This window comes from Hemicordylus capensis, chromosome 1 (genome assembly GCF_027244095.1).
Source record: "Hemicordylus capensis ecotype Gifberg chromosome 1, rHemCap1.1.pri, whole genome shotgun sequence".
NCBI classification, from domain to species: Eukaryota; Metazoa; Chordata; class Lepidosauria; order Squamata; family Cordylidae; genus Hemicordylus; species Hemicordylus capensis.
In genome coordinates this window covers 394242963-394261428 of record NC_069657.1, presented here as the reverse complement: position 1 = coordinate 394261428, position 18466 = coordinate 394242963, and the positions used below count along the sequence as shown (strand labels likewise).

At 43.3% G+C, this 18466-nt stretch overlaps 1 protein-coding gene across 7 annotated transcripts in view; it reads right to left on the bottom strand.

The window, feature by feature from the left end:
- Positions 1-1095: 1095 nt before the first annotated feature.
- The window catches only part of LTBP1 (latent transforming growth factor beta binding protein 1), a 348387-nt gene continuing 331016 nt past the window's right edge, over positions 1096-18466 (bottom strand). For all 7 annotated transcript variants that reach the window (XM_053303824.1, XM_053303841.1, XM_053303830.1 and 4 more), the window contains 3 exons: positions 13211-13336; positions 3072-3221; positions 1096-2134 (listed from right to left, as the gene is read on the bottom strand). In XM_053303824.1, coding sequence (XP_053159799.1) covers positions 1965-2134; positions 3072-3221; positions 13211-13336 — 446 coding nt within the window. In that variant the 3' untranslated portion in view covers positions 1096-1964. The remainder of the gene's footprint in view (positions 2135-3071; positions 3222-13210; positions 13337-18466) is intronic.

The window sequence follows — 18466 nt, the reverse complement described above, 5'->3', positions numbered from 1 at the left end:
TAGCTAAGCAGGGTCCACCCTGGTTGCATATGAATGGGAGACTAGAAGTGTGAGCACTGTAAGATATTCCCCTCAGGGGATGAAGCCGCCCTGGGACGAGCAGAAGGTTTCAAGTTCCCTCCCTGGCTTCTCCAAGATAGGGCTGAGAGAGATTCCTGCCTGCAACCTTGGAGAAGCCGCTGCCAGTCTGTGAAGACAATACTGAGCTAGAAAGACCAATGGTCTGACTCAGTATATGGCAGCTTCCTATGTTCCTATGTTCGGTGGCAAAGCACATGCTTTGAAAGCAGAAGGTCCCAACTTCAGTCCCTGGAATCTCCAGGTAAGGTTAGCAATAGCAATAGCAATAGCACTTACATTTATATACCGCTCTATAGCTGGAAGCTCTCTAAGAGGTTTACAATGATTTAGCATATTGCCCCCCCAACATTCTGGGTACTCATTTTACTGACCTCGGAAGGATGGAAGGCTGAGTCAACCTTGAGCCCCTGGTCAGGATCGAACTTGTAACCTTCTGGTTACAGGGCAGCAGTTTTACCACTGCGCCACCAGGGGTTCCCTTAGGAAAGACCTCTCTCTGAACCCCTGTGAAGTGCCTGCCATTTTAAGTGTAGAGAATATGGAGCCAGCAGTCTGAATCTTTGTAGCTAGTCTGAAGCAAGCAAATCTTTCTTTCCATCCTGGCCAAGCAGCAGGATTGTCAAAGCTGAAAGCTTCTGGTGCAGGAAAGTGAGCCATTTCAAAGGTTTGTGGATTCAAACTCAGACTTCTGACACCATGTCACCAGATCGCAGAGGAATGCAGCCATTATAGGCTAAGACTACTTTATTGTGTAACAGGAAGAGACCAGTTCAACCAAGGTACCGGGAGGAAGAAGGAAAGGAAGGACTCTTCCCCCAATTAAGATCACCACTAGCAAATGCTAGTGCCACCTACTGGCTGGACATATTACAACAACATTTCCACACAAGCATCATACCTTCAAAAGGTATGAGTCAAGCTATCTTTATCATAAAGCACAGGATAACTGCAATGAAACAAACAATAATTATTAATTGCAATAAAATGAATGAAATAGAAGAAATGAAAAAATAATACTGAGTATACATTTTTTCCTAAAAAATGTAGATTTTAATGAGTTTTAATATACAGCTTTAATATGTTAGGGTAATCAATACAAGATCTGTGTTCAATTTACACATTACAATACAGACAGGCGCTCAGATCTTTTGTTACAATGTACAAAAGATAACCAATGGTCGTCCTCTAGCAGCTTTGAAATTCGGCAAGGCAGGTTCTAAGGCATGTTAAGTGCAGTAAAAGGCCACATGGAATACAAAATGAATACAAAGGATTTCTTTCCATGAAGTGTATTTAATTTTTTAAAAAAAACAAAACCAATGCCTGCTCCACAGGGCAGACAATTAACTATTTTTAAGAGTCACTGGCCAATGTTCCAGACAAAGACAAGCATTACTTTGTGTATAACAAATGTTTAGAAAATTGCTTATATTGCAATATCTGGATCAAAGGGTAAAAGATTCCAAAGAAACAATAGGCAAAGAACTGCTAAATTAAAAAAAAGTGTACTATAAAATATTTCCACAACTAGTTAAATGCCAAATAAATCAAGCAATAGTAAAAAACAAAAACCTTTCTGTTCAAAATAACAGCACATTTTGCTTAATCCTGTGAATTTCATTTATGAACACTCTATATACTTAATTACTTCTTCCATACAGAGAAATGTGTCCATTTGGTCTGTTGCTTTAGTGAAGCTGATGTATATTAACTCATCACCGTTCACTTTTACGAATTCACGGTTTATCGCTTGTTTTCCAAATATAGCCACCCTCAGAATTGAGGAACATCATTAACTCAAGTTAAATACACTTCTTTCTCTTCTCTTCTTTATACAGTGCAGAGTATATGGGCTTAGAGTTACATGGCAGCTGCTGCTTCTCTTACTCCAGTTCGCTATCTGTGTCTGAGTTCAGGGGCGTGCAGTAGTTGGGCTTGTCAGAAGGGACATAGCCAGGGAGACACACACACTTGTATGATCCTTCAGTGTTAATGCACTTGGCATTCTTGCAGAGAGACATCCTGTTGTTCAGTTCATTACATTCATTCACATCTGGAGGAAAAAATAAACAAAATCAGAGGAGGTGTAGTGTTGGATGCTGTTGAAGACTGAGGACCAAACTGCTGCATGTGATATTGGGCTACATTCTGCGCAGCCCTCCACTGAGGTAAGGAACCCACTGGGGCTGCTACACAATTTTAAAGGCAATCCCAACAGTGTAGCCTGCCTGGATAATCTTTAAGGATGGCTTTAAGAGGAGTTTGAATAACTTCATGGAGGAGAGGTCTATCAATGGCTACTAGTTGGAGGACTATGGGCCACCTCCAGCCTCAAAGGCAGGATGCCTCTCAATACCAGTTGCAGGGGAGTAACAGCAGGAGAGAGAGCATGCCCTCAACTCCTGCCTGGGGCTTCCAGCGGCATCTGGTGGGCCACTGTGCAAAACAGGATGCTGGACTAGATGGGCCCCGGGCCTGATCCAGCAGGGCTGTTCTTATGTTCTTATGCTGTGGAAGGCCAGGGGGTGGACAAATGTTTGGGCTGGAAGGCCACATACATTTAGGAAACAGAATGACAGGCCACTACCACTCCTTGTCTTTGTCACATGGGTTCCCTCCTATTCACTAGCAGAATATGTCTCTGAGGGCTGTGCGATACTCAGGAATATATTCCTGCAACTGGAGGGAAGAGAGAGCAGTGAAAATCACACACAGACCCACACTCCTCTGCTGCTCCTGGGCTGTGGAATAAGCACATCTAGTTTCCAAACTCTGTGTGTCCCTGCAGGGCTTCTTTCATTGTCCTAGCACTGCAGGGAATGTTAGCCAGTGGGACTTATGCAAGATAGATTCCCAGTAGCAGTGGATTGTGGATCTGGACCATAGGAATCAGAAGCACTGAAACCCTAAATCAGAGATGCTGGGACATCCTCTGTGTTTAGAAATCTATGTTAATAGCCTGTGCACAAAATACTGGAACATATTCTTACCAACACATGTCATTTTGGCCATGTCCAAATGGTAGCCATCAAAACAGTCACAGGTATACCCTTCTTGCACCCTTACACAACGTCCATTTTCACATCCATTCAGAATGCCACATTCTTCTGCTTGTAACTCCTCAAAGCTGTTCAGGAAACCTGAAAACAATGCAAACAAAATGCATTCAAGAGCTACAGATGTGCCTCTTAACCAGGGCTAGCAATGGGTTATATAAACTGGCTGCTAAACCAGTGTAAAGGCACCAATGTTCATGGTGTATAAAGAAATAGGGGTCTTCAGAAACTTTGGGACAGAAAGAGAGGATTCTCCCCCCCCCACCCATTATAAATGTATTGGAAATTCTAATTTTAAATTCTAAATTTACTACTACTTTTTTGACAGACATAAGTTAATAAAGAAGTCAGACCAGCTTTAGATATGATGCCCAGCATTCCATAGTCAAGGCAGATCACAGATTTTGCATAAAGTATGTGAAATGCATTAAGCCATCTAATGGCGCAGTGGGGAAGCAAACTGCCTAGAGAGAATGAGGCTGTTGGTTCGAATCCCCTCTGGTTTGTTTCCCAGAATATGGGAAACTCCTACATAGGGCAGCAGTGATATAGGAATGTGCTGAAAGGCATCATCTCATACTGTGCGGGAGATGGCAATGGTAAACCACTTCCGTATTCTACCAAGAAAACCACAGGGCTCTGTTGTAGCCATAGCCAGGAGTCGACACCGACTCGACGGCACAACCTTTCCTTTCCTATGTGAAATGCAGCTTTGGGTTTATGGTTTGAATCTATTGTAAAACAGGAAAAAGTCTCCTAGCACTTTAAATTTATCTATTCTCATAGATTACAATCTGCTTCCACAGGTGCATACATGAAAGCTTATGTTGAAATACACTTCATTTATGGTGCTGCGAGACCATTTGTAGTTTTTGCTGCAACAGATGGACATGGTTAGCCCTCTGAAAGCTGTTTTATATGTATCCATCTAGAGTTCTACTGTGTTGTTAAATGGACAAATTAAAGTTTGTATTAAAGGTAGTCGCTGGGAGTTGTCGTTCAGAAACATCTGGAGGACTTCAGGTTGGGAAGCACTGGTATCCAGACTTAAGAGAGTGAGTGACTGGCAGATAACATTAAGAGACCTTGCTCTCCCTAAATGAGTTTTGTGGGCTTCCTTTTACACATATAGATTGGTACAGATGTTTGTGGCAGGACCTTAATAAGAAGCTTTACAGAATAGCTTTACAAAATATAGCGCTCCATTCACATGAATGTTGCAAAATCTTGCTCCAGGGCCTGCTCCATTAGGAGTCAGATGGTTAAATCTATAGTTTGATTCTCTGGGAAGGTGTTGGTCTCTGAGTCTTGATTTAGTGTACAGGCTGAGTATCCCTAATCCGGACATCCAAAATCCAGAATGCTCCAAAATCCAGGAACCACCACAGCGTGCGCCAGCAGCACGGACTCGTGGTGGCTGAGCACCTTGTAACAAAACAAAAAAAACAAAACGCCTCAGCAAACCCGCTTGCTTTGGCGCTAGAGACGAAGGTGAGTGGGGGAGAACAAGCCCGGCAGCTGGAGCAGCAGCCACTGCCGAATTGTAAATCGAGGACAGGAAGGGAAAGGAGCGGAGGGGGATGAGGTAGGGAAGCAGAGATCAAGCTTTTTTTAGTAAGTACAAAACAGTATTTTCACATGAAATCTGAATTTCATCTCCACCTAAAATGCCATGTTTGAGTTTAACATAACCAGCAACATTATTGCGTTGAAAATTTTCTCACAATTAGTTTTCATTACATTTACAGCTGCCTGTAGTTAACGTAAATTCAGTGCTTATTTGTTTTTATAAAACCTAAAAAAATAAAATACAGTGTGCAGTAACCTTTTGTGTTTAGACTTGGATCCCATGCCCAAGATATCTCATTACAGTATGCAAATATTCCAAAATCCGGAAAAGTCAGAAATCCAGAACACTTCTGGTCCCAAGCAGTTTGGATAAGGGATACTCAACCTGTATCCGTAATATTGTAAATGGATGTGATGCAATCCATTTGCATCACAAATGGATTCAATCACAAATGGATTCAAGGATCAAGCTGTATTGATTTTTCTGTAACTCTGCATTCCCCCCCTTGTTTCTGCTGTTTTCTGGTCTCAGACTGTAATAAACTTAATCTGAATCACATGAATCTACAGGAAGCAACCTGACATACTAAATAAAGGAATAAACTTTAGCATAACAATCTATTTAATTTTGAAGGTGTTATGATGGAAATACAAGGGTTGGGAGTCCCATGTTTTTCTTGTAACATGTAGTCCCATCCTAAATATAATTTACAAAAATGCAAGCATTTTGCAGAAGCAATAATTGAACAGAACTGCAGATGGCAGTAAAGCTCAATCAAAGAACTGAGAGCAAAGACATCATTTCACAGGCCAAAGAAAGAACTCAGCTCAATGACTGCATTTTGCTGTCCCCAAAGTGAGATTTTTTTTAAAAAATACTCCAAAATATTGGTAGCTTATAGGTACCTTTGGACACAATACTATTACTTTTTGGGGGTGGGGGGAACTTGACCTGAAATGTTGAGGTGATGCCACCTCTGTCTCCACAAACAGGATAATCTATTAAGATTATACAGCAGATAAGGGCCAAACTCTACAATATACCATTACATGCTTGGAGCCTACATATTTGCTTTTAAAAATATAAACACAAGTTGCATGGGGGCTCGATCTGGATCAGAACTTCAGCAGAGGAAGGGAGCTTTAACTCTTTGTCCTGCTATGGTCTTGGTTTGTCTTGTTTGGCCTGTAGTGTTGTAAACATATGGTTGAATATATGCATAATATATATTTTTTAAATGAAGAGTCAATGCAGCCGTACTCTATGGGCAAAATTATGTACCCAAGAACGTACATATCCTTCTGTGTGCATGAATATACCTACATTTCTATTCAATGTGATACCCTGCAGTAAACTGTGGGGATTCAAAAAAGGATTTTAGTGAGCTGCATTGATTTAATGCAATATAATAAGTCCATTCCCAACTGCCACAACATGTAGTCCTTACTTGAAAACAATGCGACTGTTCATTTAGGATGTAAGGGGTTGTTGTGCAGTCATACAAGACAGTTGGTGATGAAAAATGCTGCCTCTGTTACAAATGAGAAGCACCCATTGTTCTCCCTAAACTTTAACATACCAAAACTTTGCAAGGCTCCTTATATGATAGTTGCACAGGCCAACTATATTTCTTTGGAATTCTGCTTTCTGGAGATGCAAGATGTTTTAATTTATGTGAAAGAATGGAACCTCTAACTGCCATTAAAAAAAAACAAAACTGCTATGCATCCTGTTGCTCAAATAGTTTCTAAACCCTGACTTGTGCTTGGAGATTTGAGGAGGGGTGTTTGAAAAAAGTTGGAACATCTTTAAATCTACCTCCCTTTCTCCCCTAAACCCTGTTGCTCGCATCTAGGTAGTAAAGGTAAAGTGTGTCGTTGGGATGGTGTCGACTGTGGTAGTCTTTGGTAGAATACAAGAGGGGTTTACCATTGCCTCCTCCCGTGCAGTGTGAGATGATGCCTTTCAGCATCTTCCTATATCGCTGCTGCCCGATATGTTTCCCATAGTCTGGGAAACATACCCGCGGGGATTCGAACCGGCAACCTCTGGCTTGCTAGGCAAGTCATTTACCCACTGCACCATTAAGTGGCTATCTAGGTAGTACCCAGTACCCAGCAGCAAAGACTGAGGAGGAAAGGCAAGCAGGCACTCACCTCTCTACCCTCCTTTCCTTTCTCCCCCTCAGCTGTACCCCCTGCTTGTGTCTAATGCACATGTACCAGGGGTACATGTACCACAGGCTAAGAAACTATTATCTATGATATGACGCAGCTGTCGTATCAACTGAAGTTGATAGAAAGCGCTCCTGGATAGATAGCTTCAACTTGAGAAACCAGAGTGAGGCCTGGCTCCAGAACTATGAAACTATTCTACAATTTATTGTGGCTGGGGATGATGGGAGTTGTAGTTCAGCAACATATGGAGGGCCACAGTTTGAGGACCCCTGATCTATAGGACTTTTTCAGCCGTGCTCAAGGGCATGCATGTGGCCTGGTGGATTTTGGACTCCTCCCTGCTCTTTGAACCAGAGTCCATCAAATTAAAACAATCTATTATTGAGCTTCCAAACCAACTAGAGAGAGATGCTATTAAAAAAGGGAAGTCAAAAGCTGCTCTGGACACATGGAGCTAGTCATGCAGCTCTTGAATGTGGCTATGCTGTACACCTGAGTTGCTGCTGCACTAAGAGAGAGAACTGTTGTATCATCGCTCAAAGCAGTTGCATGTCCCCCTCTGAGCAAATGCAGGAGACAAGCCACTAAAAATAAGCAAGAACCAAGCAGGTGGTAGCTGCAACCTCTCTCTAGCATCATGTGGAGACAGAAACTACACCACAGTCAGGCTAATTCTCTCTCCCCCACTCCCTCCCCATATATATGGAGGGAGAGAGAGAGCGAATAGAAACGTACAGAAATTCTCAAGATGATACATACATAGTGTTCACTCACCTCTTTTTCAACAAAGAGGGAGAACATTAGTTAACTTATAATTGGATAGAAGAAGGCCTATTCACTTTGGTTTATGTCTTGGATGTATGAAGCTGCCTTATAGTGCAATGCCCCCAGATTCCTTTAGTCCAGGGCTATCTACTCCAACTGGCAGTGGCTGTCCACGATCTAAGGAAGGGCACAGCTATGACCACCTGTGAGCACGTTGAGCGCTCCAACCTCCCGAGGCTTCCCCTCGGAAGCTCAGCACACACCTTGTGCCCCCGCCCTGCCCCAAGTGCTGTTATTCGAGCTTTGCTGCTGCGAACTCTCCTTCCTCCCTTGACTGGCTCCTTTTCCTCCTTGGCGATCAGCTTTACACATCTTGTTCTGCAATTGCGTGCCTCACCCCTTTGTCATGCTGCCTGCCACCCACCCACCTTTCTTCAGGCTGCTCCAAGAACCCATCAGTTGTATCCGGCGCCGCCACCATGGAGGAAGCGTGTTCATCTTTCACACCCTCACCTCTGGCTGCACACATGGTGGCATTTTATTAATTAATTAATTAATTTTTACATTTTATATCTCGCTCTTCCTCCAAGGAGCCCAGAGTGGTGTACTATATACTTAGGTTTCTCCTCACAACAACCCTGTGAAGTAGGTTAGGCTGAGAGAGAAGTGACTGGCCCAGAGTCACCCAGCAAGTATCATGGCTGAATGGGGATTTGAACTCGGGTCTCCCCGGTCCTAGTCCAGCATTCTAGCCACTACACCACGCTGGCATGCAAGAAGGAGAATGGTGTGGCGGCAGGGGGCTGCAGGGCAGGCCCCCCGAGACAGCTGGAGGCCGGGGACAGGAGAATGGTTGGCACACTGCAAAGTGCAGGCTAAAACAAAGTTTCCAGCTTTCCCTAAAGTGGGGGCCTCATGGGCTGGCTTGCAGTGGGAGGTGGCCTTCAAAGCCCTTTAGGTCTGGGCTCCCAAAATCCCTAGGTGCACCACTGGGGACAATGTCTCATCACACTGCCTCATGCACAAGGGGAATGAGATCTGGGCCAGAGAAAGTCTTTCTTAGCCCTGTCAGAAATCCTTTTAGCTAGAGATTGTAGAATATGGGATCGTCTGCGTGCAAAACGTGTGCTCTGCCATAATTCTACAGGCACAATTAAAGGAACTTTCTGCAGGGAGAGCGCTGCACACCACCAACAGGTAATATATTTCCCCAAAATTTTCTCTTTTGCCCTTGTGACTACACATCATTTCTTCCCTTGGTTTACATAATGCTTGCAAATTTTCAACAATGTTGCCATTTAGCTGCAGTTCAGCTCAGAGAGCTGCTCTGTTTAATTAAAATCATATGACATTGAAATGGTTGGACCTTGTACAACTTTGTGTAAGTCAACTGAGTTTGTTCAGCATTCAGCAATGAGATGAAGTCATTACGTTGGCTTCTGCTGAATGTATTTGTATAACAGCCAGTAAAGGAATGAAATATATGAAAGACTTTACTACTCTCTTGTCCTGTTCAAATTTATTTATTTTTTCCTCTGTTCCCTTTATGTGCTATGATATGTTAACCAAATGTAATAGGAAAGGGACTCAATGAGCAGGAAGATGTTTCCATAAGCACATATGGAATTGCCAGTTATTTTACACTTGCTTTTACACCATGCACATATAGGCACAGAAACACTTAGGTCTGTGTTGACATACTTCTCAGTAGAGAACATGTCATATGCATTCACAATGAGGCAGATAAACACCATGGTCTAAAGGCCAACATTTTGGTTCTTTGAGAGTGTCATGTGGATAAAGGTGATCCAGTTGACATAGTATACTTTGATTTTCAAAAAGATTTTGACCAAGTTTCTAATCAAATACTCTTGAGAAAACTTAGCAGTCATGGGATAACGAGACAGGTTCATGTGTGGAATGATAACTGGTTGAAGGACAGGAAATGGGGTAGGTATAAAGGGATAGTTTTCAACATGGAGGGAAGTAAGAAAGGATTCCCCAGGGATCTGTACTGGGACCAGTGCTTTTTAATTTATTCGTAAATTATCTAGAAGTTGGGGTAAGCAGCGAAGTGGCCAAATTTGCAGATTACACCAAAATATTTAGGGTAGTAAAACCCACAGCAGATTGTGAGGAGCTCTAAAAAGATATCTCCAAACTGGGTGAGTAGGCAATAAAATGTCAAATGCAGTTCAGTGTTGGTAAGTGTAAAGTGATGTATATTGGGGCAACCCCCGCCCCCTTCACATATACACTGATGGGGTCTGAGCTGTTGGTGACTGAACAGGAGAGGGATCTTGAGGTTGTGGTGGACAGCTCGCTGAAAGTGTTGACTCAATGTGTGGCAGCTGTGAAAAAGTTTGGAATCATTAGGAAGTTTGGAATCATGTTTGAAATCATTAGGAAGGGGATTGAAAATAAAATTGCTAATATTATAATGCCCTTATACAAAACTATGGTGTGGACTGGCCACATTTGGAGTACTGTGTACAGTTCTGGTCACCATATCTCAGAATAGACATTATAGAATTGGAGAAGGTGCAGAGAAGGCAACAAGATAGGGGTGTGCACGGACCGGTTCGGAGGCCATTCTACTGGCCTCCGAACCGGTCTGGAGAAGGGGTGGTTTTGGTTCGGGAGGGTTAGGGTGGGGGGTTCCATTAAGGGCGGGGGGGGCTTTACTTACCCCTCCCGCCCTTTCCCGCGTTGGCGCCGTAAATATTGCAAAAAATCTGGGCGGCAGGATCCCTCGCCACCCGCTTCTATTATGTATTATGGCTCTGCTCCTCCTTATTTTAAAAATCGGGGGGCGGCAGGGTGCTTCCCTGCCGCCCCCTCGAAGCCCCCTGCTGCCGCTGAAGCCCCCTTAAATCTCGCCCGGACCGGAGAAACCGCGCTCGGGTGGGCGGCAGCGAGACGTCCGCCCGCCCGCTCCCTTCCTTGCTGAGTGCGAAGTGCAGGGAGCCTTCTGCGCACGCGCGAAGAAGGAACTAGGAAGCCTTCTTCGCGCGTGCGCAGAAGGCTCCCTGCACTTCGCACTCGGCAAGGAAGGGAGCGGGCGGGCGTCTCGCTGCCGCCCGCCCGAGTGCGGTTTCTCCGGTCCGGGCGAGATTTAAGGGGGCTTCAGCGGCAGCAGGGGGCTTCGAGGGGGCAGCAGGGAAGCACCCTGCCGCCCCCCCCGATTTTTAAAATAAGGAGGAGCAGAGCCATAATACATAATAGAAGCGGGCGGCGAGGGATCCTGCCGCCCGGATTTTTTGCAATATTTACGGTTCCAACGCGGGAAAGGGCGGGAGGGGTAAGTAAAGCCCCCCCGCCCTTAATGGAACCCCCCACCCCAGCTCCGAACCGCAGCTCCACGGTCCGGTGCACACCACTACAACAAGATGATCGGGGCCTAGAGCACTTTCCTTACAAGGCAAGGATACAACACATGGGGCTTTTTAGTTTAGAAAAAAGACAACTGAGGGGAGACATGATATAGAGGTCTATAAAATCATTCATGGTGTGGAGAAAGTTGACAGAGAAATATTTTTCTCCCTCTCTCATAACACTAGAATGAAGGGTCATCCCAAGAAACTGACTGCCAAGAAATTTGGGACCAACAAAATGAAGTACTTTTTCATACAATGCACAATTAATCTATGGAATTCTCTGCCACAAGATGTTGTGACAGACTTAAAATCAGGATGGCTTTAAGAAGGGCTTAGATAAGTTCATGGAGGACAAGTCTATCAATGGCTACTAGAGGCCACCTCTAGTCTAAGAGGCAAGATGCCTCTAGTTACAGGGGAGCAATACCCTATATTGCACAGGAGAGGGCATGTCCTCAGCTCTTGCCTATGGGATTCCCAGAGGCATCTGGTGGACCACTGTGTGAAACAGGATGCTGGACTGGCCTGATCCAGCAGGACTGTTCTTATGTTCTTATAGATCCAGATATATTAACTCCTAATATATCTAATATATAACTGTGTAACATGCACCATGAGGGGTTTGCTAAGTGCCCTAATGGGGGAAAAGAAGCACTATTCTTTGTCTGATCATAGCAGTTCTTTCTACAGTGAAGACCAACACTATAAATGGAAATGAAAGAGCCTGTTAAGTCCTGGGCAAATAGAAGAATCTTCTTTCTCCCCAAATGGGATCTAGTGAGCCAGGCCCTTTTATCCGTTCTCTCATCAGCAAAGCAGTTCAGCTTATTTTCTGTCCAGTAAAGCTGTAGGCTGGTAAAATTTTTATTATCTGAAAAGCCTACTTAAAATGCCTAACTGTAGTACTGTAATTTTTTCCATATATAGCTGCATACAGTGCAGTTTCTATTAGTAAGAAATGCCATGCTGGAACATAGCAATGGTACTCTCAGCTCAACATTCCATCTTCAACAACAGCCAATCAGATGCCCCATGTAGCAGATGCCCACAGCCCCCCCCCAATTCATAAACTTGCCAGTTTTGATTGGCTGAGGGGGGCCCCTGGAAGGATTCACGGTTAACGTCTACGACAATCTTCTACCTCAGGGATCCTCAACGTTGGGCCCCCAGATGTTATTGGACTTCAACTCCCATAATCCCCAACCAAAGGCCACTGAGGCTTGGGATTATGGGAGTTGAAGTCCACTAACATCTGGGGGCCCAACGCTGAGGATCCCTGCACTACCTGATACCAATATGGGCCAGCCTTCTGCATTTTGCCTCCAAAATTCTCTTCATCAGCAGCACCACTACCCCCAATCATCACCACCTAAATCTAAGTACTTCCTGCAACTCCCAGCTCCCTAACATATACACCTCCTTCCTATGCACCACTGTTTATCCTCCATCATCACCACTTCTTCACACTACTACACTCACTGTAAATACAGTAAATTGAAAATCTGGCCGTGTACTTTGCTTCAACACACTATTCTTCTATATTCTCCTTAACACAACCACTGCTAACTGAAAGGGAATGGAGATAGAGGTTGATGCTCAAGCATACAAGATCAACCACTGCTAAGTTGGCTCTTTTGCCCTCCTGAGGGCATCAGTCTCCTAGCCCTGAATGTGGCTCAATAATCTGTGAAGTGTATGGTACTAGGGGCCATATTGGAGACTGCTTCCAAGGGCCTGATAAGGCTTCTGGCCATTTTGCTTGCCAACCCTGCCCAACATCAAAACCATCCCTGTATGTTAAAGTTGAATTAATAGCAGTGCCAGTATCTTTTTGACTTCTCTGTTTTGTTTTAATTATGTTCCTTCAGAAAATCTAATGCAAGCTCCAAAGGGATGTTTATTTGACAGCAGGAAAACTGGCCATTCCTTTGACTTTCAGTGGGAAAGTCAATGTTAAATGTAGATATAGTTCACTGCATTAAAATTAGTATTATATTTTAGGGTCCAACTGAGCTCATATACAACTCCTGGCTCAAACATCAGACTATCTGTCAGAAAGCAAGCATCAGTGAAAATAAGCAGAGCAAATAGAAAATATATTTAAAAGTAAACAGGATGGACAGTGTAGGATATACAAGAGAATCCAAGTTACAATTCCCAATTCAAAGCATAAAGGTTGCTTACGGTCTTCCACAAAGTATGGGTCCGTTTCTGGAGTATACTGTTCCTCCTCAAAGTCAACCAATGCGTCTTGTCCATATGGCCTGCGAGATCCAGGAACTTGAATATTGCACAACTGGGCATAATCATCTGGCAAAAAAACAAAACAAAATGGAATTTACAACAGAATGCATTGCTAATGAGAGCTTTCTCATGCTTGTCTCTTTCACTGGATTGCAGCACTTAATTATTGGAGAAGCCTATTTCCTTTTCCTTACCTTGAACATTAAGGCTGCTAAAAAGTAATGCAATCAACTAAGTCTTGCCTCAACTCCAGCAATCATGATGAGCAAATAGTTTCAAGGCCAGAAAGGGCTATTTTGATCATTCCATCTGAACCCCCGTAAAACAATGGACAGTGAAGTCCTTTGTCCCTTAAATTAGAGACCAGAGTCCCTCAAATGACAAAAAAGCAGAATGCTGACAATAATTTTAAAATGTGAGGAGCCAACTCAGAGAGATGGGACAAAATGTAGTTTCCTCCACCACAATAACAGGGATCCTATGTCTAGCAAACGAGTCTTCTGTTCTGTCTCTCAGACAAACCTCTTACTATTAAAAAATTAAGCAAGTACATGGTGAGTCCTTGGGATCCTTAATGACCCTAAGATGCCATGTATGGAAGCTATTGTCAGCTCTCCCACTGCCGAACCACTGTTTTTGTGTTCATTATGCCACAAATTGAAGGCAATTTAACAGCAACTGTAGCCCAGGTACTGAGAATGGCCCTGGCTTCTGTGCAAAGGGAGCAGCTGTAGTGCAGTCGCTAGAAGGCGGAGCTGTGAGCCACCAAGTCCCCAGTTCCAACCTTGCTTTTGCCATGAACTTAGGTAAGCCACCATCTCACATCCGCAGCCCACTGTCTTCAAGATGGCGATAACAACACTGGCCGACCTTAGAGTTGTTGCAACTATCACTGAACTAATGTGTGTGCCGTGCTTTGAACCCTTCAATGTGCTATATACATGCTGAAAATTATATGCTGAAGGCGGCAGGTGTCTCTTTGCGTTGGAAGAGGATCCTTTTGTGCCTAATCCAAGTTGCTTTAACCACAGAGCACTTGCAGTGTCAAGTGAGAGAGATAAAACACTATTTCATGCTGTCACTTACTTAAACAATCAAAATATATCAAAATATATTCACAACAAAAGAAAAACACACTGGATAGGTTCACACGTTACAACAAATTATGGCTTGGAAGAACGGTGGGAATCAGCCTGGTACTTGCAACACTCCCTCCTTCTTGCACACTCCGCTAAGTCACAACAATAATAGTTTATTGCCTTTGGTTTGTAATCCTGGTTTTCAGGGCAAGCACAAATGGCAACTTGCCAGTTTGGATGTAACCAAAAAGTAAATAATAAAGTGGGAGCATATGAGGGGAGGAGGAAGTGTACACATGAATGTATGAAGCTGCCTTATAGTGAGTTAAACAACTGGTCCATTTAGGCTGTATTGTCTACACAAGGGCTGTACAACTTTGTCCGTCCTGCAGATGTTGGACTACAACTCCCATAATACCTACGTATTGGCTACTGAGGCTGGGAATGATGGAAGTTGTAGACTAAAAATATCTGGACAGTTGAAGTTGTCCTGGTCTACACCAGAGATTCTCAACATTGGGTCCCCAGATGTTATTGGACTTCAACTCCCATAATCCCCAGCCAAAGGCCACTGGGCCTGGGGATTATGGGAGTTGAAGTCCAATACCTTCTGGAGACCCAACGTTGAGAATCCCTGGTCTACACTGACTGGCAGTGGCTCTCCAGAGGTTCAGAAACGGGTCCCAGTCTTATCTTGAAATGCCAGGGCTTAAACCAGGACCTTATGCATGCAAAACAAGTCCCCTACCGCTGAGTTACAGCCTCTCCCTTCAAGTGTTGAGCACTGTCATAACACCAAATCACAATTTGGCATTTTATGTGAATTGACCTATCATGTTAGAAACATGGGGGCTATTCTCATGATTGGGAAAAATCAGGCTAGGAAGGCCTAGCCCGATTTTCCCCAATCGTAACAACCACCGGGCTCGGCTGCGAGCCTGGTGGTTCGCAAGCGGGTCACCCTCTGAAGTGCCCCTGCCCTAAAACCAGGTTTGCGGAGTGAGTGCTTTGCAAACCTGGTTTTAACAATTGTGAGTAGCCGCTCACGAGAAGACCCATCAGAGGGGAGGTGAAAAGCCACCTCCCGGCTCCGGGGGTCTCGCCAGCATGCCCTGCGCGCTCGCACAGGGCATGCTGGAGCTTGCAGGGGCCAATTGGCCCCTGCTCCCCCCAGCCCCTGTCGGCTCCATCACGGAGCCAGCAACTGTGTGGGTGGCCGATCCGGCCGCCCAGGGCTCTCTCCCCGCTCACCCTGCAAAACCGGGTCTCACAGATCGTGAGACCCGGCTCGTTGTCTACAAGTGAGAAAACAAAAGGCCCTTAAAGGAACTAATATAAACCATGTTAAGATTTCTGTGTGTGATCACACGGACCAACACCATATAAATAAACTAAGCAAACTTTTTCATGGAATACTTTCACCAAGAGAATTACATGTATAAAGCAATAACTTAAGCGTGTAGGAACAGCCAGTATAAAAAGAAAGCTGGAAGGAAAGTATCCAAATGAAGGCCAAGTACAAATGGATTTCGTAATTTTGGTTAAAAGGAGACAAGTACATTGGTACTTTCCTATGATGAATAGATGTTCCTTGAAATGAGCATGATTTTCAGCAAAACAGAAATTCCCCTCCATGGAATTTTCTGTTTGCACAACTGGTCTGCATGTTTCTCAAGGTTAGTCAACTTATAATGATTGATTTTCTTGTTGTTGCTGTTTTCTTACTGACTAAAAGAACATGATCTCTGACAATGTTTTTTGTATAACTTGCTCAATGTAAAGCAATGAGGAACTTCAGTAATATTAACAGAAAATAAACATTTCAACACTGACTGAAGTAGAAATAACAATTTCTCTCCCTTCATCACACAGTGGTCTGGAACACCAGATTTGCATGTCTCTGGCCATTTCACAATGAACACTTGCATAGATTTTTATTGTTATTCCTTCACCTGAAATTTGAACATAAAACCTATATATTGCCTAGAATGTGTATCTGAATAAAACTGGCTGTCTCCTTTTTATCCAGCATTTACAACATTCACAAATTATGCTCTCCAATCTAAATAAAGTTTTAGCATCACTTGTGAAAACATCCTTTGTCTTTTTCTCTTCCCAAGACTAAAGTAAAGACTAGGTGGAGCCCTAGGACATTTTATGGCATATCCCATGTTTTCGATCCTTAATCTAGCCCTAGAAAAAGTGCAATTTATTCTGAAACACACAAGCTTATGAGAGTTACCAATTACTTAATTTCTTCCCTGGCAAGATTTGAATCTCTCACATAATATATTATTTGCAAACTAAATGCTCCTCATGTGCAACTCATAGCCCACAAGTTTTCCTTCCCCCTCTTTTCTGCTAAAAGTTATTATTCCAAACTGCAATAGCGGGGAAAATGTGGTCTCTCTCAGTTAGCATGATTTATGCTTTTTTGATAGTCGTGTGGAATATGGTTTCACAAATGTCATGAGCACATATTGGCTATGGCTTCTGAATGGTGACATTCAGGGAGGCAAACATAGCTGCTATCTTGAATAAGTAAAAGACGACATAATCTGGGAATCCTGGGGAGCAAGAGAGGATGGGAGGGGGATATGGCCTGATAATTTAGACAGCATGTACAGCTGAAGTTTATAAAGCTTTGCTCTAAGTTACTTCTTTCAAACTCAAGACTGAGACACATGGAGAAACTTCTGATATCCAGGAAGTTTTGCATTCAGCTGAGGCATGCAGATGGAGTATCATGCTATTGTTACTCAAGAGGGATGTGTGGGACTATGGCAAAGGATAAAATTTGACTGGGGCATGCTTTGATTGAGTGTATGGGAAAGTCCTCAATGATGCATTTCCACTGCTGATCAAACTATTTATGCAGACAGAAGGTTGGTGAAATAGCCCTTGGCCAGCAAAAGCAATTGCCCAGTAACTTGGGATTTCCTCAAAGTTCCCAATTTTTCTCAGAAGCCTTGCAGTTTTCTTGAGTCTACTGCTAGTCAACTGACTTCAGTGGATAAAGAGAGTGTGTATACTGTGGTGGAACAACTCTTCTTTAGACATGTACATCAAATATGTAGGAGTTGTGACACACATTGTGGATGGTCAGCTGCACAACTGTGACATGATTCTGATGAAATAAGTAGAAGCAATCACATGCAATGAGAACTTAAAAAGCACAGACTTTGAACAAGAGGGACTGGATTTTTGCTGTCAGGATCAATGTGATATAAATTAGTACAGGAAATCCCAGCTCTTTGTGTTTGATGCACTTGTTGGTGGATTTGTAAATGTAACAAAACAAAACAAAAACTCAACAGTACTTTGGCCTGTAAGAACAGAGACGGTATGTTCCTACTTCTAAGCGTTAAATATACGGCTACAATTAAGAATAATAGCTGATGTCAGACATGGAATAGAATGATTAATAGAAGATATAAGCTTATTGAAGAAATGGATCACCACCCTGCAAACATTTCTGTGTGATTAACTTTAGTTTCTTGCATTTACTAGATGTTCTTTGCAGATTATCAGAGTGTGTGCGTGTAGAGTGTGTGTGTGTGTGTGTGTGAGAGAGAGAGAGAGATGCAATTCTATTCATTCTTTGTGAGGGGATCCTAACATAAGGTGGCATTTCTATTGCAAGGATATTTCATTTCCCCAGCATTTAAATGGCAATACTGCAGGAAATACCATTGTATCCATAGCAAACACAATCAGCACACAAAGTACGAAGTCGCTCTTACTTTGCTTTGTTCTTGCTGCCTCCATGCAGTTTCACAGGCAGTGTGAAATGTGACAGATTCATAATCCTAAGCATGCTTGCTTGGAAAGAAGTCCAAGTAAATGTGTTTAGGATCAAGGTAATTACATTTTGTAAAGTGCAAGAGGCCGTAATGCCTTTTAATCAGCTATGTCACTTTACAGCACATTATTTTTAACTTCAACCATATTTATTACCCAGGAGTTTAGTGACACCTAACGGGCAATGCAAGTGAACCCTGTCAGAGTGACAAATGGCTTCAGGCCATTTGATTGATTCCCTTTGATATGATTCCCTTTCCCAAGTACTGCCTGCTTTTGTTTTGCTTTGTGACAATTGAATCCAGGAGAGATGTAA